Below are 24,877 nucleotides of genomic sequence, written 5' to 3'. Positions count from 1 at the left end.
ATGTTTTTGGAGATTACTGAGCTGTACTCTGGAGAATAAACTTTATTCCTTTATATCACATGACACTGTGAATGTGAGCAGAGAGTACTACTTGGGGAAGAAAGTGATGAATGGTGGAACAAACTCTGCAGCTGGAGGAAGGGATGAGAAGGAGAATACTAGAGGATTAAAAATGGGAGCTCCAGGAAAGAAGAAAGGTATGAAAAGAAGCAAAATGTGACCTAGTATGGGCAGTAACTGGTGGGGGGAGTAAGTGTCAGATCAAGGGCATTTCAGAAAGACTGGGAGCCAGCTAGCATGTTAAAGAAAGTGCTATATAGCATGGAGTGGAAAAACTGGAGCCGTCTGTGACATGTGGTGCAGGACAGGGGACTGGAGCAAAGCTTTGAAATGGTTTGCTGCTAAAGGTATATACAGGCAATGAGTGGAGTGATAAGAGCAGTACGAAGGAGAACGGTAATAAGAACTTGGGATTGGGATGGCAGATTCCCTTTCAAGAACAAAGCAGAAGTTAAGGGCTGCCTCTTCTCAGCAAACATCTGTGAAACTCGGTGTGCCTTGTTCTCCTTAGTGTTGATACAACTAGAAGATGATGAACCTTGCCACTGTCAGTTCTATCAGCTGACAGTGGTGCATATACATGAAGAAAATTTGAGTAGTTTGGTCCTGCCACTGTCACCTGCCAACTGAGCTAAGGAATTCACACCACCAGAAGCAGCCTGTTACCTTTTAAGAATGACTGACAAAAGGGCGAAGGGACAGGAAGAAAACAGAGATAAATGTCCCGCTGCCAGGTTTCATGGCTATTTGTGAGCCAGAAAAAGGAGATGCAAGTTCAGCAATCCTGACATCCACTTCCCATCTCACTCGTGCTTCTACATCTTGTCTTACATTGGCCTCCGTCTGTTCTGCTATCTGCAGCTCTTCCTGCTGTCCACTCCTCTCCCAACTACTGCCCATCACCGCTACTCATGCCCCCATTTGCCACATTCAGTCGCCCTTGCCCCTTTCCACTAAACAGGTTTCCAGTGATTCTGCCTGTTTTACATTCCCTTCCTGTAGTTCGAACTACTCCTTCCTCTATCACACATGCCCTGCTCCTCACCTGTTGCCCCTCCTCTGTCCCAAACTACTTCTGCCCTCTGTCACCTTGCCCCCTCTCCCTGGCTCCAGCCCGCCCTCACATGCCTTTTGCCCATTTCACTAATATTGTTTTGCCCATTTCCTGTGTTTGGCCATCCCTCCACTGGCTCTGCAATTCTCTTGTGTCATCTCATATTTTCTTTATCGGTTTATATTGCAGTCAGGTAGTTTCTCCATTTCTCCTTCCTCCTGCAGCCTGGATGCCAGCAGAGGGAGCACGAATTGCACAGCTCCCCGAGCATCCCTGCGCTCAGGCTGGTTCCTGCTGTGGCAGGTACACCCGAGCATCGCACCATCAGTGGGATGTGACAGCATTAATATCCAGTGAAGGGATATCTTTGCAGTAAATTCAGTTAATCTTCTAGTGCTAGCTCAACAAAGGGTAACTGTAAAAATGTCATCTGATGTCAGTTCATGTCTGAATTGTACTTCCCTTTTCCTTTTACTTTTTATCCTATGTCTTTATTTTTTTGTGGTGAAAAGAATACAGTTTAAATAAACTTTCCTTCTCAGAAAAAGATTCGACCACTCTCCTCTCTGTAATTGATAATACAGGGAAAAAAACAAGCTATAAACATATTATGTGTGAGCGTATAACCCCATACATTAAATACTTCTTAATCTGCAAAAGCAGTCAACTCTTCCTCATAAGGAGTGGCTTAACTAGGTTATCTGATTACTAACTAACTTCCATACAGGTGTACAGAAGTATGCTTAACTTGCACATGGAGATGAACTGAGGGAGTAAAACGGGTTGGTGTGGTGTGGCTTAACATGCTTAACACACAGCACCAAGATCCATTGGCTTTCAGGACAAAAGACTCTCCTCCTGCCCTCTCCTGCATCTTGGCCTCCAGGACAGAAACATTAGGAAATTTAAGACATAATCTAGACATAAACTAATAAATAAACTAAATAATAGTTCTAATATGCAAGGCAATAAACTTTTTATCAGAAACAAATCTACTTCCTTTTCAGATCTGAAGTGCAGTGCTCAGACTGTTGTTTGTTTTCATTTTCTCATTTAAGATGCAATTCATACTAGAAGCTTCTTCCTCAGTACAGACTTGTTTTTCACTCTTCGAGCTTTTATGGTTTTTAAAGCACAGTTCAGAAAAGTAACAGATACGCTGTTTATCTGCCACATCTCTGGTTCTTTTCCAAATTTTTTTTTCCTTTCCTAACTGAATGTTTGGATTAATTTCCTTAAAAAAACCCCAAACTGTCAAGCCACCCAAACTGTCACACAGTTATGTACTTACTCTCAACAAGACCCTACATACTTCTCCACCCTTCCCCACACCATATAGTCTAATTTGGTTTAGAAGCCAAAAGTTAAGCTAGATAGGCAATGCCTCACATCAAGCACCACAGCCCAATTCTAGAAGGTGTCCAGAACAGCCATTGTAGATTAGCACCCGATGCGCCACAACACTTCTACCACAGCATTACACAGAAAGCATTGTAAGTATCATAACTAACCACTGCTGCACACAGTTTCAGTCAGCACGGAGAAAGACACCAGCAAACATTTTCAGCTTCAACGGTTAAAACCAAGACAACAAGAGTAAGTGTTAGAGCGGATCCCTGCTCTCCAGGATTCTGGAGCCCAAGCCCAGGAGGATGTTTCTGTAGAGTGGCGTACAGGAGAAGGTGCAGTCCAAAACCTCTTGTGCAGGTGGACAAGCACCAAGAGGTAGAGGCACAATGAGAGGCACAGGCAGAACTAGGTGAGGCTTGCAATGTTATTAAGGACTTTGGAGACATGGATAAACAAAAGCTCAGAGTGTGTCTGTCCACGACCAGCTGGAGATGAGTGAAAACTGGCCTATAAGCACTGTAGCTGCACTGCTGTGCTATTAATCCCTGCTAATGAGCTCTCTGGAAAGGAATAGTTAAGGTATGCATAAATTCCCTGGTCTGAGTAGACACATCTTCGGAACAAAGGAAATCTGACCTGAAGATACATCAAAAGTAAAAGCATTCAGTGCAAGAATCACCTCTCTGGCAACATATTCTCTCAGCCCTACTGCAATGCCCTTACCAGACTTTTTTACATTACAAGCATAATGTTATTCAAACCAAAATAAAACATGAATCATACCTGATTTTGTCCCATGCCATGACATGGGTACAGTATGATCCTGTGTCCAGTTACTTGATGTTCATTTGGAGGGTTATAGTCGAAACAGAAGTTTGCCATTCCTCTATTCTTCAGCTAATCAAAACAAAAGAATATTTTGAAGTATTAAAGTAAGCAAGATACTCTGTAGTCACTTTACACCCACCTCTGAGGTTTATAGCCCAGAGCTGGTGCAAATTAACTGGAATAGATCAAATGGATCCAATGGAAACAGCTCGCTGACTAATGTGAAATAAAACTGTTGGGACCATCCTGACTTTGGGCATTGGCTTCTCCTAAGAATCATTTTCCAGTGTATTTGCAAATGAAGTAGGTAGGAACTATGAAAAGCAGTGTTGAAACCCAACAAAACAGCAACTCATGCAGAACAAGAGTCTGCCATGTCTTTTTCCCCCCAGGATCTACTTGTTCAATTTTCTCACGAAAAGACGACTACACTACATAGTTTTCTCAGTTTGTCAAGTAGGAGATGCTAGAAGGATCTGTCCTCTTTAGTACCTTCTTGAGGCTGAACAAGCAGGCAGATTTTAAGACCAGAAATCATGAAAGTGGGTCAGGTATATCTTTGGAACGAGGTGTGATATTAAACATTCTTTACTAGTGTTGCTGATTTCTGACACAACAGGTGCATAACTTTTAGACTAAATTTTAAAATACTGCTACCTGATTTTAAAAACATCAGGTTAATTAACAAAGATTTGCATTTAAGTATTCAGGAGGCAAAAGTAACTGAAAATAACTCAAACAATGTCATAACAACTACTGACTCCTAGTACTAGCCACTTACATGGAGCAAAACAGGTTCCATCTGAACACCGCTGTTACTGAGTGCAATTATACCACAGACAAAAAGAATAAGCAGAGTAAATCTCAGAAGAGTTAGCTTCAGCAAGGTGTAATTTCACCACTCGTCCCTAGTCACGATAATGGGATCCTCAGTTCTTAATGTGGAGAATGAATGAACACGAAGGGATTGCAGAAGGCTAAAGCCAAACAATCAATACAAACCTGCAGGACCAAAATCCACCACAGAGCAAATCAACAAGTTGGAAAATTAAATACTTATGTTCTACATATATTTTGCTTTCCCAACTTCTACTTTTACTGCTACTCAGTGTCTTCTTTCCACTGTTTTGTGCCCACCCCTGCTGAAAGACAGCCAGGCTCTCAGCACTCTGCAAGCCTGGCCTGCCAGCCCAAGGCAACACCAATAATTGGGTGGCTAGGGAGGACCATCAAGCTGCCATGGCTTGGGGCCCCTTGCAGGGCAGCTGTGGCTGTGAGGCACTCCTGTCAGAGCCAAATGTATAAATGTGGGACTGAAGCCCTACCCTTGCAGGTTTCGCCTCTTAATTCCCCTCTGAACATGTTTCCACTGTGCATTTTGTGTAATTTTTCAGTACAGGAAAAAGGACATCTGAATTTGGTGCATGACAAAATTCATTCTTAGCTTTAGTGCCCAAGTTTACCAGAAGCAAAAGCAATACCCCCGGGCACCCTTTCTACAGAAAGCACTGCTTGATTTGATGGGAATGCTCTAAACCCCTCCCCAAGCTGTCAAAAGAAGACATTTTGTTTACCTTCACAACACTAGGCAAGAATTACACTTACAGGAAAAAAAAGTGTTGCTTATAGGTGATTTTTAACACTACCACGGAATTACATAAACCAAACAATAAGCTCATCATGTTTCTACATTCTACATCAAGAAATGACAACTTAAAAGTCATAATCACTTAAAAATGGTAATTGTTCCTCTAAAATCATAAAACGGTTTCAGACAGTGGCTGTCCTCAGGATCAGAGTGTCTCTCATTAGTATCTTCGACAATGCATGACTTTGCCTGACTGTCTACTGGCTCCAAGGGAAGATAAACTCAGCAAAGCCCTTGTCTGTGATGCCCTTCCAGACATCCCAGTGCTTTCACTACTGCTCCAAGCGTGCTCTCTTTGCTGGCAGTCCCCAGCACATGCTCCTTTTTGTGGGCTGCAATTTTAAATAACCTGTTCTAAAATGCCATGCACCACCTGGACTACAATAACTCTCCTACATGTTACACAATGCCCAAATACAGACAAAAAAACCAAGCACTGTACCGAGACTGTACCCCCAAGATTCCACCACGTCTTCTCTCATTTTTCTCTTTCATGCATAAATGCTTCTGAAACATGCAGACATATTCCTAAATGTACATGATCCATATTTCAACCTGGTTCTTTTAAGTTTGTTTTATAAGACATCAATAGATGTCCTTTTATACCCACACTTCATCAGGAAGCCTAATAGATATTGAAGACCTAATCTGTGAGAATAGTGCAAACCAAGCTGTTAAGTGACTTGGTCTGAAATTAGAAATATTTGATAATAATCAGATTTGAAAATCTGATTGAAGCACCATTTATTACAAAAAAAGTCTACCCTCTGTTCCAAGGCATAAAAAAAATCAAAAGAATTTGTGAAAGTAATATTTTTCTCTTGTTAAATAAAAATACACAGTTTAAGTTCCTTTTACATGCAACAGCTCTATCAAAGCAGTAATCATCCATTTCTGAAGCTATCTTTGCTCCCATAACCACCATAATCAAGTCATGCAATAAGAACAAAATTTTCTCCATGACTTACCTTAATTCTTTTGCAGAATGCTGCATTAGAGAAATAGAAGCAAGAAAAAATGTTGATCACCTTGCCATTAAAACATATAGTTCAGTTCTAAAAAAGTTCTGCCCATGCAGGACTACTGGCTGCATCTTTCTACCTTCAGCTCCTATTGAAACGTTGCAGGTGACCTCTACAATGCCATGTAGTTACCCCTCTGTTTGGAGACTGAGACAGGTAATAAACAGCAATTTATCCCTTACTGCTCTGAGAAATTTAACTCTGTTCTGTCCTAACATCTGGACGCTTGCATATAATGACACAAGACAGGTGGTATTCTGTAAATAATTCTTAGGTTTTGAGGGTTTTTAAGGTAAAATCCATTTCATACAACTGTAAGCAAAGCATCAACAAAAAATTTTGACATTAAAACTCCATTATATTAGTGGATAGATATGGCCAGTGGAGCACAGCCAACTTTTCTCTTCATCCACAAAATAGATCAGAATCCTCTTTATTCTGCCACAGTGGCACTGGTGCTGATGCATTAGTGGTATGTGCAAATGATACCGTGGAACATAGTAAGATGTGAATTTGTAGCAAGCCAACAGTTTCATGGTACTGACCAGGCGTAAGCTTTTACCTCAGAGGTAATCCAAGCAGTCACAGGGAATGATTTTACTGAGTGTATGCACTTTCATATCACACTTTTCGAAAAAAAAAAAAAAAATTGTAAATATCCTCAGGTTTCTGTTAGTGCAATGCTGAAATGGTGTCACAACACTGATGACTAAGATCCTTTGAAGGAATCGATGATGAGACACTGTTGTTGAAATTCATTTGCTCACCCCAGCCTCTCTCTGCGAGGCTCAAGAACGTACAAGCATGTGTCTCAAGTCATGGTGTGTTCACTTGCGATTAATACCGGACACTTGAACTTCTCCCACTTTCTTTTTAAAAGTCTGTCTCAGGCTTTCAGAGGCTGTACAACCTGCTCAGTGGTACATATTTTCCTGTGATCGGCATCAGATCTCCAGGTCTAGTCAGCCATAACCTTCAGCACCAATTCAAGTGGCAGCTATACAAATTGCATTATAATGCAATTTTAGAGGTATACCCTAGGAGAGGTATATCTGAGATCTTGTAACACCAGACATACAATAGTCTTTTTGACTACATAACTTAAACCACACAGCTAAGATCTCTTCTTCTGTAAGCCTGTCCACATATATCATGTGTTATTTAAATAATTTACAAAATGGTCTCTTTCACGTGACAGCAATATTCTTCATAAAGACTCAAAAATCTTTCTTGCCCATTTTTTTTAAGGTTGTATCTGGTCAAAATTAAAAGAAAATTGTGACTAAGTATTTGGAAACTCATTCAAGACAAGACGATCTTGGGGGAAAAAGGAAGGTGCCAACAGAAAAATTTCAAGTTTTTGATCTCCCAACCCTTTCAGTCATAGATGCCTCCAAGCACAGGCAGTGAAAAGAGCCATCAGCTACATAGGCACGATAGGCATCTATCAGCTTAGCTGCTTCACATTCAGCTGGAAGAAAGACTAGCTGGAAACCGTTTGAGAAGAACTAAGGAAAACTTCTTGTATCAGAATATATGGTCTCAATGCCAAGTGATCAAACTTACAGAAAAGGAGATAAAATTCTGATTGTTGTGTTAACATTGTCTTTTAAAAGCAATCTGGATGCCAAGTTCAAGGCCAAATTCACCGACTGACTACGACCTTTATCCTCAGATACGCTCCCTGAATGCTGGCTATACTTAGTGCACCTTAGAGGGGAGAGGAACCCCGACTGTTCCCCTGCTTTGCAGCCATGCATTTCCAGTCACCAATACCAAGACGAGATGACAGTACTGCCCAGCTCCCCTGCCTTCACCTACCTGCACAATGCAAAATGTCACAGTACCATTAAACACAAGATGAAGTCCCTCAAGGTGCCCACACCATCGCTCCCCAAGGCATCTAACACCTGTGAGCAGCCCTAGTCTGGGCTATCTGGGTGCACGATTTGCACAGCAGACAGACCTGAGGTTCAGGTCTTAAGACTTCACACCCACTGAAGCACAAGTACAGGACACTGCTAAGTGTATATTCAGTGATGGCCAAATCAGATGCTACACCAGAAAAAGCGAGGCATCAGTGCTCTACGCAAGAATCTAGAAGGGATTATCAGCCTTTCCGGAAACATATTATTTTAACCCACTAAATGCTTACAAGCTTCATTCCCACAAAAATAAATAAATAAGTAAAATAAAAATAAATCAAAGTCAAAATGTTTAGTTCATGGCCAACACAAAGTTCCAAAGCTACTTGGAGCCCAAGGACCAGAAACACAGTGCTTGTACAGCTCCCAGAGGCACCGTATGGCTTAAAAATGGCAGCTGCTTGAGCCAAGTAAGGAGACAAAATCATACTACCACAGAATGGTTTGGGCTGGAAGGGACCTTTAAAGACCTTCTAGATAAACCACTTTACTAGTAAGGAGTGGTATTTCCCTCATTTCTAGGCCTGAGGAAGTTCAAAAGAATGCAAACATAGCTCAGGCAAAAATATTCAAAATTCTGCATGTTTAGGTGAAGTTTTAGGCAGCTAACCTCTTAGACAACCCAGCTTAGTACAGACAGTAAAAACTTTTCTGTATCTCAGGAGAAAAATTTTAGCACAAGCATCTAGTTGTCAGTGCACGGTACTAATAAATCTTGCATTTCTTTCAGTAACGTATGGCTGACCTATGGGTAATCTTAGAATTCAACTTCAGCGTACAGTTTCTCAAGGGAGGGAGAAATCCTCATATCCCTTTGCAATCTCTTCAAACAATTAAACAACCTCACACTAAGCTGAGCTGTTAACAAAGCCGACACTTTTAAACACAGTATTTCTGTGAACCAGGGAAGCACTACACAACTAAGGCTAAAGAACATGATCAATGATTCACTGAAGTCAGCAGATGGGACTCAATATCCACAAATCAGTTGAATCAGTAGGTGTCAGTTTTGCACTGTCACTTTCTTTAGAGTGTAACTCTAATCACATTTTAAATTCTTCCTGCCAAAAAAAGGTGTGCTCTTATTATGCTCTAGATGACAGCACTGAAGAATTGTTTTTAACGAATATACAGAGCACACCTAAATTACACCGTAGATACCTCAAGCAGCTCTGAACAAGAATTATTATTTCTAGGTATTGTCAACACCTTTCCTGAGCGTGACACATCCAGTTAAATCGTGAAAGAAACTGCACAAATCCCTTCCCCTTCCCAGGAGGCTGAAGTACTACCAACCTCCACCAGCCTAGGATTTTTTTGGAGGGCAAAGGATGGAGGTGGAGGGGAGGATAAGCTTGCTGAAATGCTCCTGGAAGGTAAGTTTTACAATATCTTAATGCTTCAGTTGTCTCTGACCTTGTTAGTTAGCGATACAGAAAAAACAGAAAACAAACTGGTATACTGAAGTCTAAGTACAACGGTGGGTATGATCTTTCATGACAGTGATCAGAGATACCAACTCAAGTGCAAGCTCTCAGACAAACCAAGGAGAGTGACTACTCTCTGAGGCTCCTAAGGGCTTTGCTGTCAACTGACGCGCTGCCTACGGGAGTTTCTACAGCTCCCCATGGGAAATACAGCTCCCTACGGGAAACCGTGGCACTTCCACACCAGGATCTTTTTCACTCAACAGGTAACAAAGCTCTTAGGGAAGACCACAGGGAGACTTGGTTCCTGAATGTTCTGTATGCCCACAGCAATCAGATGTTTTCCTCCACTGAAGGAGATCCAGCAGAGGCTGAGTAACTGAAGTGCAGAAGGCAGCAGGACACTGTTGTGATAGTGGCCGGATGCAATGCAGCGGTGTGGGAATGCAGCTTCACTAGAACCGCAAAGAGATCGAGTTATCAGCAAAAGTACTTCTAAATCAATGCAGCACTGGTAATCAGGAAGGTGTTTTATACATCTTTGCCTGGTAGAAAGGTGCAGTCTTATCTTCCTAAAGACACATAGCAGGTATCTGCTGATTTTTCAGAAGGAGCAGGTATTTGCTGCTTCATCTCTGCCTTCATCCCTTCTAAATGAGATTACAGTAATGTGATATACATGGAGCTGTAGTTTATTTGTAAGCTGCAAACAGCATAGAAAGCTGTTGGCTCTTGAAAAAGGAGAAGAGAATTCTGATACTGAACCAATGAAAATTGCATGTGAATCTGTGCTGGTCTACAGTGACCTACAGATTAAAAATTAACATTTTGGGTTTGACATACAGAATCTTGTAAGATCTGGAGGCACATAAGCAACAGCTCTCTTTCCCATCATCAGAACATCATAGCTCTCATCAGATAAAATGTGCAAATACATGTTTCAAAGCATAGTCTTTCTATTTTCAAGCTGACAACTGAAAACTAAAACAATTTGGTGCTCTCTTTTTTTGCTACGCAACATTTCAAGAAATAAAAAAGTCACCTTTCCTGCCTTTAACACTGCCAAGATGTCACTTGGCAGGTGTAATCCATGGCAACATTACCTGTTCCCCTACCCTCTCAGAGAACTCCTTCATAAACAGCATCCCCTAGAATAAAGATTCTGAAAGAAAACACATTTTAATGCCTATCAATTCTAACTGAATTCTACCAAAATCCCAAACAGATTTTGGCATAAAAAACCCCCTTCCTACTGAGTAGCAGCAGACCTCAGAGACCCACAAGAAGGCCACTTCTCAGCTGCCACGTACCATTCCAAAGAAGCCTGGTCTGTCCTCGGGCACATGAAGCTCTGGGTACACGTTCTCCAAGAACCATTTGAAGTCCTTACATTTCAGCTTCTCTCGAAGGAGTCTTCTTTCTGTCACATCTCCATATGGTTCCTGAAAGGGGAAAAAAAGAAAAAAAAAAGATTAAAAATACCCCAACCAGAACAGATGCTCTGTTTTGAATTATCTGTGTACCTTATTAGGAACCATATGCTCAAGTGATGAGTAGGACTTTCATAGCCAGGAAAAATCCCCATGTTTGGGTGCTGGATTTGATTTCATTATCCTGACAAAAAAGAATTGGAATGGTGCACGTAAAACTTCAAATTATTCTAGAAGAGATTCATCTGAGAAAACTACCCAAGTCTAGAAATAAGGAAGTCCCTGAATACAGATTTCTGGGAACTGAGAAGGCATATTGGAAAATAAAGCTTCTGTTACCTGGATAATCGGAAATCCCAAAAGCAGTGAATCTTGAGAACTATAAATTGTTCCACCATCCATTTGCAAATTACCCATACAGACAGTTTTACACTTCACTGATGAAATTTGTAAAGTCTGCTAATGTTTCCTTTGAACTTCATAGCTTTGGGGGGGTGGGGAGTATGAAATCTTAAACCTCCAGAGAAAAGCTTTCATTGCAGACCTTTCCCTGTCTATAGATTGGAGCTGAGTTCACATCTCTTCATGTCTGTCTTCAAAAAAATCTATCTTTATATTGACTAGGGACTTCAGACAGTCAGGCATGAGATACCGTCTGCAGCCTCCAGATTTTTACAGGTCACTTGACACATTCTTTCATCGAACCAGAAGTATACTTTCTCAAAGTTGTGGAAATACCACTGAAAACACAAACCAGATAGAAGACAAGAGGCAGAGATGCCTGCTTGAATAAACAAACAGCATGACACATTAGCTCTGAGGTCTGAACATTAATCTTGACGTGAAATTTTATGGAACCAAGTTCTGCAGCAATAGCATCAATCATTTTTCCATTATGCTATGGAACTGAATATTTCAGTTAGATGAAGCAAAAGGGTCTGAACTCAACCGCTGCAACAAGTGGTGCACAGAGTATTACGGAAACCAGAGTGCCTCAGCAGCAGCTTTGATACATGCAAAAAACCACACGAGTCTCAGCTTACACCTGCTGTGTTACAATAAGCCAATATGCAAAACTTCCAAAATTAACACACAAATATTCTTTAAAGTCCTAATAATAATATCCTTCAAGTTCTGTCATCACGGACATCAGCTGCCCAGAACTTTACAAGGAAAATTGTCAGCATTTACTGCTGTTTTCTCTTTGCATATGACAAGCAGAACCAGCCTGGCATTGCCTGTGAGCTCCTGTCTTCAGATACGCAAAGCCCTTATTTCTGTCAAAGCCAGACTCTAATAATAAAACCTAAATGGCTTTTATGATGTTAAAGTAAAACAATTATTACAAATGTGTGGACTGCAATAATCTAATCACCCAGCTTAATCCAAAGGAACACGAGATGGAAGCTAAGCAAATGCAGCTTTGCCGGTGTCCTCCAACCTATCTTTTAGAAGCCTAATGGTTCCAAGGGCATTGTTTCCCCCAGCACATCTGTTGGGATAGGCCACTCAAACGTGGGGGGAGTCCCCTGTCCCCCTGCCTGGTCCCTAGGCTCTGGTCTGGCGTACCCAGAGGTGGGTGCCCAGCAGCTCACCACAGAGCAGTTCTCCCCACACAAAAACCAGAAAGCAGGCACTCAGAAAACTTGCCATGCAAAAAGAAGAGCCTGGGCAGATAAAGCACCTTCAGAAACAAGCAACAGCACAGAGTGATTTCTTTTACGCCTGAGTTCTGGACTTTGTGCCAGAGCTTCCCATAAGTCATTTCTAGACAATGTGAAGGTATTTTGGTGTTATTGTCTTCCAGCCTACAGAGTCCTCACAGGCCCCTCACAATAAATATATCCAAGCTATGAATTTGCTTTACTGTTCTGGCCTACTCAATTTCCATAGCATTTGTATCTCCTGAAAAATTCTGCAAACAAATGATCTTGCATTTTCTTCCTCGTGTAAAATAAGAATACTAACTTAAAAAAAAAAAGAAACCACTACAGAACTGGTAATTCAAACTTTTTATATGGAACATTTTCATCTAGTTTCCCAGGACTGATTTTAACTGACTTTAATTAATCTTTGCAATATTGATTTTTTTTTTAATCAAGCATTGTGCAGCAGTAAATCAAACTGAAAAATCCATTTTGTCTACATTCAAAGTTTTAGAATTATCACAAGATAGGTAATTTTGCTAAACATTATTACCATGACGTTCACTTAAAGATCTAGTGCATTAAACTGTGTTGATTAGCATTTGTTAATTGTGTGTCTCTTCTGTAATTCTTTATTGATAGATACCTGTATCGGTTGTTTCATAGAAGTGCACATTTAGGCTAAACAGCTTCTCTTTATTTGGATCACCTTGCTTAACTTTATTCTTTCATTTATTCATTCATTGAATACTGACACAAGCCACCTCCTAGTCTTAGAGAATTTCTGATTCTTTTTCCCATGGAATTAAGAATTATATACACTTCTCCTGTGTTTGGGAACAAGTTTCAGAAGAAATAAGAAATAAACATAAAAATCACTTCTTGTTAAATATTAGCTAAATTAATAGTTATTTCACTGAAGACAAATTCTATTGAAATTCCAAGAACAATGGACTTGAACTCACCAGGCGAGCATGTGGGTTTCGGTGGTAATAAATTTCTTTATATTCATCCATCCACACTTCAGCTGCACGCACACTGTTTGCCAAAGCTTTGGACCGTGAGTACGGAGCTTGTTTGGGGAAAACGTGACCTACATGTGAGCAAGGGTGGATCTCAAGACTTCCTCCGCACTGCCATATCTAAACAAAGATTTGACATTACGCATCATTAATGTGAATCTTTGCAAGCAGAAAGATACAGTAAAAAAAAGTCTTTCCAAAGAAAATACCTCCTCAAGAACATCACAGCATACTATAAGCAATACATACAATGTTTGATGACAGTAAATGACATCCTTATGAACTCAGAAAAATCACTAGGAATAACTAGATGATAACCCCATCTCCAGTTTTATGTGGTGTACAATTATCCCTTTCTTATCTTTACTTTGTCCAAGGGCATGGTAAGAAACAGCCCACAGTATTTCTGCAGGTCTAACTGTGGTCTAGAATTCAAGTAATACAGGTGTTATTAACAAGAGAGCCGTGTTTCTAGTCCAAATCAGTCATATGAACAGTTTCCCCAAAAAAACCAATGGCTGATTTCTTACCACAAGAAATCAGTCTTTTATTCTGCAGGAAAGTAGACTTAACAATCCACGTAAGCTCATCGTATTATTTGAGAAAGGTTGTGTTTCCCTGTCTATTTTCACCACTTCAGAAGAGAGGTATGGGTGCCTGATCATAAAATATAACTAACCTTTTTTCATTGAAAAGCTGCAAAAAGAACCCAAGACATGAAAAGAAAAAGCAAAGTAATTCTGTAACTGACCTACGGTGCTTCCAACCAAGATTAGTGTAACAACCTCTCCTATCAAGAGCAATATTCCAACCTGCTGTCCAGGAAAGTACTTGAACCTGGGTGTGGAATTGGCAAAACTCATTCTAACCTCACGCCTCTGGATCTCCAAGTCAAGAAATACATGGCCCTGAAGATAAAGCCCATACATGACGACCAAGCAAGGACACTAATCTCAGAATTCTGTGCAAATTTTTGTAATTATTCTCATATCATTTGAAAACTGTGGACTTCTGGCAGCTCACCCACCCAGCCACTGTGATGTACTGAATGGAAAGCACGGCTAGACATTTTCCACTTAATACTAAGGACAATATGGCAGACAACCTGTTTCTTACAGGTACCTGAAATTGTCAGATGGGAGGAAAAGCAGGATATGCTGCTGCACTTAGACAGGCTTAAGGCTATCACCAATGGCTCCAACACACTTCCCATAGAATTTTTTTTTGCGAATTGGCACTCCAGTGAGCTAATTCCCCTCCAGAAAGTCACTGCAGATGAAGGCTTTCAGCACACACCAGATGGACATCTGTCTTCAGAGTGGGGTTTTTTGAATGTTTGGCTTTTTTTTGTTTGTTTCTGTTTTGAGGGGTTTGGCTGGGGACGTGGGGGGCGTTAAGTTACTTAGGATTTCTCTCAAATTTCTTAATTTAGAAACTAGTGAGTGTTGTCTCAGTTGATTTGGTTTTGGATAACAACATCAGACCATTACATGTGGCACAATACATTATTAGTAAATAAATTATTGTTTCTATATCCATGATTTCTTTTATAAAGTTGAAATTTATCACCCAAGATCTATTTGTCAGCAAATATTAAGTGCCATTAAATCTATTGAAGTTATCAATATCCATTTCTGTTATATTCCATATAAGCATTTTTTAATTGATCATTACTGTTTTGATCAGTCTTTTTAAACAAGATATGAGGAACAGACCATGAAAAGTACTGAAGTAAAAATGTACCATTAAGAAGGAATGACACTCTTCCACTCTTCTGTGATAAAGTCTGATTTAAATGGAGCAAACCAGACTGACCATACCTTTGTTAAACTGCTGCCAAAAAGAGGATTGCAGAATAGCTGATTTTTTCAATAACTAAAATTCTGAATTTCTCTAAAAAACAGGGTGGCCAGGCAACCAAATGCTCATTAAATTCTGCTCCTTTCAATAAAACAGTTCAAAACTTCTTGTCTTCCTATTACAAACAAAAATTAAATACACTTCAGCTAAACAATTCCTCAAAAGGTTTATTTATTTCTATTTTAATGGAAAACATTTTGACCTCTGTATAAAATTAGGTATAAATGAACAACAGTAAAATAAAGCAAGGAACTCAATAGAGAAATCAAAGCTGATTGACTACTAAATCCTAAAGAAGTGACTCTGGAGAAGATTCTCCCATAGAGGTATTTCAACCCTCTGTAACAGAGAAGCACACTAGATTTCATGTATATTTTCCATTTCATATGCATGGAAATATGTTCTTTACTAGCTCAGGCTACTTCGCAGCTCTTGTTATAAAAGCATGCTTTTTCCTTCACCACAAAAAGAAAACAAGGTGACATTCCTTTTTACTTTTACCTTGATGCATGTATCGTTAATTTTTCTTTTCAGAGACAGATAATGCTACAGTAAATGGTCAGATCTCACCTCAGGATCCCTGTCCCTGCCAGGGTCTCTGGACAACTGACCCAGTGCTCAACAGGAAAAACCTCTATGAGCTTTACCGCCTCCACTCTAACACTTCAGGTCTTTCTGGAAGAAATAGAAAAAATCTAAAAAGGATGTGGCCTCCTGAACAAAGGCAAACTATGGAAAATACTCTGTTCCTGCCACTGTCTCTGCTACAATTTTGCTTTCTGGCTTGAGGCTAAGCCACCCTGCATGATCTGCTAGGAGCTGGGTGGGCAGAGGAGCCTCCCCAGCCACGCAAACCCATACTGGCTGCTTCTGTCACCAGACAGATTTCCCAATCCAGACAAAAAGAAACACTACAAAAAAAGATCAAAAAAGAGAAGACCTCAGGCCATCAGAGGCATATCATCCAGGCTCAAGGGCAATGAAATTTCCAACAGAAGAAAGGATTTAGCAGTAAATAATTTGGTTTTCTTGCACTTGCATGCGTTTTGCTCATGCTGTGATGGTGGCAGGGACAGACTGCAGGTGTATGAAGTGATGATCCCCAAAACCAAACTTACACTGCAGTGCCAATAGCAGGACCAAGAGCAGAGACGGGTGGGGAGGAAGCTACAACCAGGTTCCCCTCACTCCACACACAGGAGAGGGAAGATGAAAGGGATTGATTTCTGTCCTTCATATAAAGGAGTTTCAATGCCCATTATGTCCATGAAGTGAAATTTTATCCAGCCAAATAGCATTACCACTTTGAAATCAAGGTACATTGACTCGATCCTGCATTCAGCACACAGTCTCCATCTCTTAGTCATCATGCTTTTAGCCAAAGCTTTGTCCTTGTTGTGCCTCTCGAAACCACAGAGAATTTTTTCAGTGTAGAATAACTGAAGTACAAAAACAGAGGAGGCTTGAGGACAAGTCCTTTCATGTCATCAGGAGAGGGTGGTGTTTTCAGAGACGAGAAGAACAATGAATTAATTTACAGTGTTTTTCGGTATCCCTGCTCCTAACTTTCAGATCTTTCAAATCTCCGTCTAGAAATCACGGAGACAACAGAATTAACACTGATTTATCCTTCTTGATCTTCTTCAGCACTGTGAGCAACCAGAAGAACAGTTAAAGAGCGTCATAGCACTCTGATGTCTTCCACAAAAACCTTCGCCGTAGGAAGCATGAGTACAGGAGTTTGAAATCAAATAGAAGAAAGCATAAGGTGCACAATTTTGATCCAAAGGCCCAGATCCAACTGGCAATCCCCACTAGTAAAATTAACATGCTCAGGCACATTCGCTGGTGTCTACATTTAGCCTATATCTAGGGCTAAACTACAGCAGTTGTTCTATTACTGAATGACCCCTCCCCAGCTGAGAAGAGGGATCTGGAACAGGAGAGCTGAAATGAAAACAGGTTTAATGAAACAGCAAAACCAATATTAATACTAATGTCAATATAAAGTGTATAAAGTCATACTCAGCTCAGTGAATGTATGGCAGTCACAATAAAATGGAAATGGTCCTCAGGAGCAGAATGGTAAGTGAGCCACTTCAGGGATAGCAACCATTAACAGCAAAAGGCGGAGAAAAGCCCCTGTCCTCAGCGAACTTCCCCCTTTATACTGAGCATGGTGTTTACGTCTGGGATACACCGGTGAGCCAGCTCAGATCAGCTGCTCCGGCTTTTGCCCCTTCCAGCTAAACTTCCGTCTGACTCAAAACTGCCAACAGCCTAGGTACCATGGCTGGCCTATGGCTCTGTCCCAGCAAAACCAGGACAGCTGGCCACTGCAAGCAGAGACCTGTTGAATTTACCGACTAAGACAAGTGTGCTATGTGTTCATGAATTCAGATCAAACACCAATATCAGCTGAGAAACACTTCTCCAGAGAGAAACCATGTCAACTGTAGATCTGTGTTTATTATCCTCCCTAACCCTTTTCCTTCCTTATTTCTGTGCCCTCTCTGCTAGGATTTCTGCACTACAGGCAGCAGGAGACAGAAACAGCAACCAGGAAGATTCCATATTTCTCTGGTTACCAGGCAGACATCTCATGAGAGACAGTCTGGTGATGCTTCCTTTCTCAAGAGAGTGGTTTTGTAGCATCAAGATACTATTTAGGATCATAGAATGGTTAGGAAGAGACCTTTCAGGACCATCTAGTCCAACACCCCTGCCATGGGCAGGGACAGCTTTCAATCAGATCAGGTTGCCTGAAGTCCCATTCAACCTGACCTTGAGTCTTTATTAATCCCTGAAATCTTCTGTCACCTGGTAAAAAAACAAAACAAACCCACCAACCCTCCTCTCCCACAATCCAATGACACACAGAGATGCAAATATGACCATAAAACATACCTGATGATGACCAGAAAAAGCAAGGGGAATCCAGGATACTAAGCTGTGAACTCCATGCACTGTACCTCTTACACCACCAGTGCACTGTGTCAGCAAGCTAAGGGTGGTGTGGGGCAAACCACAGGCAGGCTCAGTGGGAATCTCAGTGAGAATCAGCAACAGCACAGGTAACAGTGGAGCTGAGGAGGACAAGACTGTTTTGCTGATCAGTTTGGACTGTCTTGTGTATCTCTTCTCTCTTCACCTGCCATAAATCCTTTCCTTTCCAGCACAGCTGGCTATCTGCTTCACGACTGAGCACTGGTCTACCCTTCGGTAGGATACAGCTCTACACTTTCTGGAGACTTTTCCCCATCTCCTTTTATGACTTTTATATGAACTTTTCCTGAAGAAAAACAGAATAAAGCCTTCAAAACCTAAAGGGGCTGACTTGTACTTCGCCCCACTGGTAACCGCTGCCAGCTGCCTCCTGCTCACTCCAACAACCACGGCGAGAGCTCCAGAGTCACATGAAAGCATTATAAACATTTCTTTCCAATGATCACAGAATGTAAACTTCATCCACTAATATCACACCACTAATTACATTTCATACTGGCATTCAAAACAAAAGACTTATTTTTTAAGCTGTTTCAAAATGGCTATTCTGAGTGAAAATATAACTATACTAGAGTCTGAGAACAAGGAAAACAGATTCATATAAACACCTCCCAAAATATTCTCTTCTTAACACTTCTTTACATTACAGCTACCTCATAACTGAAAGGGCACGAAGAAAGAAATAAGAAACTTGGATTTCTTCTCAGAATAAAATTTTTAAAAGCAACTTTTAATTGAGCTATTTACCCTAAATGAGAATTCAAGGTTTTCACCTCCCCAGACTTCCATTCCTGTGTCATATGAACCAAGGTAATCAAAATACTTCTTGCTCACAGAAAACAATCCACCTGCCATAGTTGGAGACCTATAAAAAAAGAACGGTAACTCTGAATTGAATAAAAAGCAAAAATCTGAAGAAATGAAGCGCAAATCAGAAATACAATGTATTTTTATCTTCCATTTTCTCAGTCTTTTCTGTATACAATGTACCAGTCAGCCATTAATCAGTAAGTAGTAGATAATCAGGCCATTTAGACTTAATTTTGTAGTAAAATATTGTACCAGAAACAATGTATTAATGTATTAAATGTATTAAAATAAAAACAATAAAATCAGAAGAGAAACATTAATACAAATTTTTGCAATTGCAGTGTGTTTGTGAATGACCACCCTCTTATTTTCACATATAATAAGCTTTGTTGTAGCAGAATTATTTGTCAGCACTGAAATTCTGCGTGCAATATCATTATGTATCTTACTTAAGTAAGTATGTTTGTGCCTTAGTAATAAATAACAGCATTTCTGATCCCATTAATATCAGGTGGGAAAACCCTGAGACATCAGTTGAGCAGAATTAAGTAAACAGAACCCTTGGAAGAGATTTTTTTTCTAAGATCTCCACATCTGTATTTTTTTTTTTTATTGTTTGCTATGTTTGGGAGAAAAATCAGGGGCCAAGACTGGATCCTCACTGAAGACAAGGCCTGGGGCAACAGCACATTTAGGGGATGTACTTCCAGTAGCGTAGAGTGTGCACATTTATATATAAACTTGAATTAGTTCATTATTGTTCCTAATTGTTTAGTTTTAGAAAATGACCCTTTTTAAAGTGCCAAGTGCATAATGCAGATCGGAACTAAATTCAGCTGATGCTTTCTGAGTTTCATAAATTGCTGTTGAGGTAATATTAACAAATGATAGGGGCAGTGATCAGTTACTCTTAATCTGTCAAAACTAATTTCACCAGCCATCTTTTTGAAGCAACACTGTCATTATGTTGTTTCAAAGAATAGAAAGAGAGGAGGTGAGACAGAAAACCAAACTCCCTAACCAGTCAAGCCCTTCTGTCTCACTCCAGACCTCGTCTCTCCAAACAGCTGTCAGTGACACCACTTTCAGCGCTGCTGCCGCTTTCTCCAGACACTTGCCGAGCTCATGGTCCTCTGGCTACCACGAAGCTTTATCCCTCATCTTTTTCCCCTTAGAATGCCATTGTCGTGGAGAGAATCATTTGCCTGCAGCAGTCCAAACGAAACACTTTAAAAACACTCTATTTTGAAAGTTTTTCCCAGGAGGATGTGGACTAATATATGCTAAGAAGGACTAGATTACTGCCTCACTTTTTCCATAAAAAACAAACAAACAAAACTGTTCTCTTTTCTGAGTTGAGAGTAAGTTCATTGATGTTTGAGAAGGACTGGGTATTATCACCACAAAAAGCAACCTAGAAAAGACAGAGAAAATTCTGAGAGAATTCTGTATTTGTTGTAGTTCATAGGATAACACATTATAAAACAAAAAAAAAAGCAATAACTAACAAAACTGTGACGTTAAAAATGCCAGACAACTGCTTCATTTCTTACAATAGACTAATTAAATAAAATCTAGAAATACAGGAATTTCCAAACTGAGTGTAGCAGACCCTCAACTATCAGGATTTTCTCTACAGTGTCCATTTTCCAGATGCATTTTTTGTACTCTTACCTCTCCTAAAAATGCAGTTCGGAGTCACAGATAATACTGACTAATTGCAACTTATCTTAAAATAAAAGAACTAAAATCCCCAAGGAAGACATCCTCACGAGCTCCTGTGAGTTAGAAACTCATAGAAACTGCGGTTGGTAGAGACATATTGTTTCATCCAAGTCAAGAAAATGGGTTCACCTTTGGAAACAGAGCGAGGAACCACCCCATCACTACAGCACAGATAAAGACTTTAAAACTACTTTTGCCTTCTTAGTGTTGATGATTTTTTTCCCTTTTCTGTCAGTGACCGCAACACATTTTTTACAATGCAGATCTCTTCGCTTTGCACAGAGAACATCCTCTTGTACTAGTTAATCAGTTACAACCTTTCTGTGTGCTGATAAAACATCTGTGGGAGTTTGCCTGCAGCAGTCCAGAGACTGCCTGTGCAACATGGAAGATTACACAGCCATTTCAGCTTTTAGAGCAGTATTTTTTCAGGAGCATGGTGAGCAGGGGCTATTTTGGAAAAAAGGGGAAATAAACTAGATCTGTGATTTGTAGTAATATGCTCAAATATTTTTCAGCATCTGGCATTTCCAAGTGAAGTCAAAAGCACTTGTAACATTCACGGTTTAATAAGATGCATAAAAATTAACCTGATCACATCAGTCTTGGACTTCCTCCGTTTTTGTTCTCTTTCAGGGGTAACATGCCAAGTGAAAACCAGTCTCCAGTCAAATCCTCCGATCTGTGGGTCGCCAGCATTTCCCAAGTATTCAAACGTATTCCAGTCAATCACATCAATAACAGGGCAGACGACAGCTGATTCTTGCTCTGCAATCCTAATATGATTTTAAGAGAAAAGGGTGACTTCCATTAGCAATGTCCCTCAAAAGCTAGAACCGTAAAGAACAGAGAACACTGAGAAACACAAAGTTTTGCTCCTTTTCAACTCGTTGCAACACAAGGAAAGGCTAGCTACAAGAATATCCAGGGATTTCTTGCTGAGGATGCATCAGGATGGGACAACTGCAGGCACCTGGCAAACATCAATCTTCCTGGTCAGTGGAAGTGAGGAGAGACGGTGTGAGATTCAGCACCTGGCTTGGCTGCCACATCGAGCACCACGTTCTCAACAGAACTATCCATCTTGTTTTGTACAGGTAGCTGCACTGAAGATATCTAGAAAGCAGCATGACCATCACTCTGCAAGGGTGAATAAGGTAGCTAGGCTCATGGTTCCTGTAATTGTGATCATCTGCAAAGAGTTACACTGAGCACTACAACAGTAACTCAAAAAGAAGCCATGAGCTTAATCAAAAAAACAAAGCTATGCAACACAGGAATTAGATCGCCAACAGTACAGAGGAAGGAGGGCTCCAGAAACTCTGACTATATGAGATAAAAAGGAGAAACAAGATAGTACTGCATTGTGACACATCTATCAACAAGTCTGATAGTTAAGATCTTTATCATACTAAGAATACATCAGAGCTGACAACAGTTCCTGCATGTCTACTTCTGCAAGGATTAACTCCTTCCCCCCATTTCTCAGTACCATGCAGGGTTTTCTGGATTCCTTTCCAAAAGCATTTGCCCTTACAAAAGACCACAGAATCCTTTGTCTTCACCTCAAATTCCTCAAAGGCCTCTCAGGAGAGGTTAACTTCAAGCACACAGGGCTCAAGCTAAGGCTCTGCTCCTAAATCACTCTTTAGCGATCTTCTCTACATTAGTCTTAGACATCTCTAGCATACAGTGAAAAACTAACTTGATTGACTTTAAGATGCTGGTACTTGTTTTACCCCTACATCTTCCAATTTGGGTATTCCAGAGGAGAAGAAAAACTGAATACGTTATATTGCCAAACAATGAAGAGACCTAACGTATCTGTCATTTGAGGGGAGCCAGTTCCTCACAGGATTTCAAAGTTAAAACCCGCAGGCTGACCAAGGATCTCTGACTCTGAATTAGACCAGCTTGTGGTTGTTAAATGCAGCAGAAAACAGAAGCAGTTCCAAACAAGCATTGTTTGAGCTGAGAAAGACTGCCTCAAATATGAAATGGTCCCTTGTTGCTAGAGGGAAGATGCGACACAGCTGTTATCTTCTTTATGATCTGTCATTGAAAACCTGTTCAGTAGAGTGCACAAAAGGGCTTGTACAAATATTTCCATCTCCTGTCTCACTTGCATATAACTTATGTACAAAGCAATGAGAATGATACAGACACAGAGGAAAAAAATTCCCAATAAAATGTAAAAATGTTTTGTGGCTCCTGTAATCAGTTAAGTGACAAGCCACTTTCTGTAAGTTAAGAATTAACCAGAGGATACAATGCGCAGGCAGCTTACAAATACAAGGATGTTTGCCCTGCAAAATGCTAACACTGCTGCATTGTTTCCATACGCGTGAGTCGAGATACGCCATGCAAACATCCCCTTAGAGATGTATGTCTGCATCTGCAGCAAGAAGGGCAAAAATTCCAAGACTCATCCAGGACTAACTTTTTACAGAAGGCCATTTAGAACTTAAAACTATCCAAATCCTTCCTCAAGTTTGCCATCTAGTGGTTTGCTAAAGAAGTGAATAAACGACAGAATCCTCTCCACAGTTAGGTACTGGCTCTTCAGAGGACAGTTGTTAAAATCATGCTTACTCTTGATTTTTAATCCCTTTTCCTTTCTTCACACTATCAATATTGTTAATAGTTAACCCACAATTATCTGCAATATACTCGGTATGACATTTAGAAACAAATTAAATATTATAATTTTAAGGAAAAAAATTAAAATATTATTCCAGATACAATTTCAAATGGACTTGGGGAGTTTGAGAACACAAGTACCACTAGAAATCAGGAAGACTCGCATGCCTCAAGATAGTGTATGCTTTTGGAAATCTCTCTCCAGCTGGAGAGAGAGATGGACTAGCTTAGGACTGGGAAGATGGAGTTTACTGACTTCTCTTCCAATCTGCAACAGGGGATGATGTCTCAGGGAATGCATCTTTCCATCCACCACCCAGGCTGATAGAAGTAGCCACCTATGCCAAGGTAGTTTCAAAGCTGGGGGAGGATTATTCTTTGTGAAAACAAAACTCTTCCTTCTATGAAGGAAAAGAGTAGCCTAGTCCTTGGGAGAAAACAAAACTCCACCTCCCAATCTTCCACACTCCCATTCACTTCCCCAGCGCCAGGAAACAAACACAATGCCTCAGGGACTAGATTCTCGTAACCTTCGGTAATCCTCTACCAAGAGCCATTTCTCCACTGCAGAATTGTGCCAAACTGTCTCTGCTCCTTCTGCAGCGGAGCAGAAAACCAGCCCAGAGCACAACTCACCTTGCCAACAGCGGCTCCAGCCAGCCCTCGTGGCACTCACAGTGGCAGTCCAGGAAGGTCAGGATGTCTCCTTTTGCCACAGATGCCCCCAGCAGCCGGGCTCGAACCAGCCCCTCTCGCTTATTTGCACGGATAAGACGCACCTTGCGTAAGCCAGCCACATAGTTTTCCAAAGCCGCCTTTAAATGTTCTGTATCAAACAAATGAAAAAGGAAGAATATAGTTCTAGAATGATTGGTTTACGTCATGTGACAGAAAGCTCTTCTTTCAGTAGTGTACTACTTACAGCAGCACCTTAAAGATACCGGCATTTTGAACTCTGATTCTGCTACACTGTCTCTGTTAAGAAAGGACAAGGAAAAAGAATGGAACCTGGATGGACACAAGTCGCAGTTACTTCCAAGAAGTTTAATGCTTCTTATTTGCCTCTGTAATTCATTTCCAAACTAAGTGCTTCTCAGAAGGTACAAAACTTTTTCCATGTAAAAGTTTTATTCTTAACACAATTCACATGTGCAGAATGCCAGCATTGTCTTTACGTCCCATAAGTCAAATAAAAACAGATGAACAGGTAACTCTCACTATACTAGACACAAGAGTAACCCTTGGAGCAACCGAAACTTGCTCAAATTAGGTTAAATGATCTATATATGTGTTCCAGTAAAGGTCCAAAGGATCCCGGGGTAACTAAAATCACAGACATGCACACAAACATGCACACAAGTATAACAGGGTTTATTTGATCTAAGACTAAACATGGAGTCACATAAAACAGACAGTTAGAATTG

At 40.5% G+C, this 24,877-nt stretch overlaps 1 protein-coding gene across 1 annotated transcript in view; it reads right to left on the bottom strand.

Annotated features, from left to right (window-relative positions):
* The window catches only part of GALNT12 (polypeptide N-acetylgalactosaminyltransferase 12), a gene marked incomplete at its 5' end in the record, with an annotated part of 30,459 nt that extends 6,180 nt beyond the window's left edge, over positions 1–24,279 (bottom strand). The window contains 6 exons of the mRNA XM_010132926.1: positions 3,248–3,361; positions 10,625–10,756; positions 13,356–13,532; positions 19,026–19,143; positions 21,404–21,589; positions 24,090–24,279. Coding sequence (XP_010131228.1) covers positions 3,248–3,361; positions 10,625–10,756; positions 13,356–13,532; positions 19,026–19,143; positions 21,404–21,589; positions 24,090–24,279 — 917 coding nt within the window. The remainder of the gene's footprint in view (positions 1–3,247; positions 3,362–10,624; positions 10,757–13,355; positions 13,533–19,025; positions 19,144–21,403; positions 21,590–24,089) is intronic.
* Positions 24,280–24,877: the final 598 nt, after the last annotated feature.

The sequence above is a fragment of the Buceros rhinoceros genome, unplaced genomic scaffold (assembly GCF_000710305.1).
Source record: "Buceros rhinoceros silvestris isolate BGI_N320 unplaced genomic scaffold, ASM71030v1 scaffold16093, whole genome shotgun sequence".
NCBI classification, from domain to species: domain Eukaryota; kingdom Metazoa; phylum Chordata; class Aves; order Bucerotiformes; family Bucerotidae; genus Buceros; species Buceros rhinoceros.
This window is presented reverse-complemented; position numbering and strand designations above follow the sequence as displayed.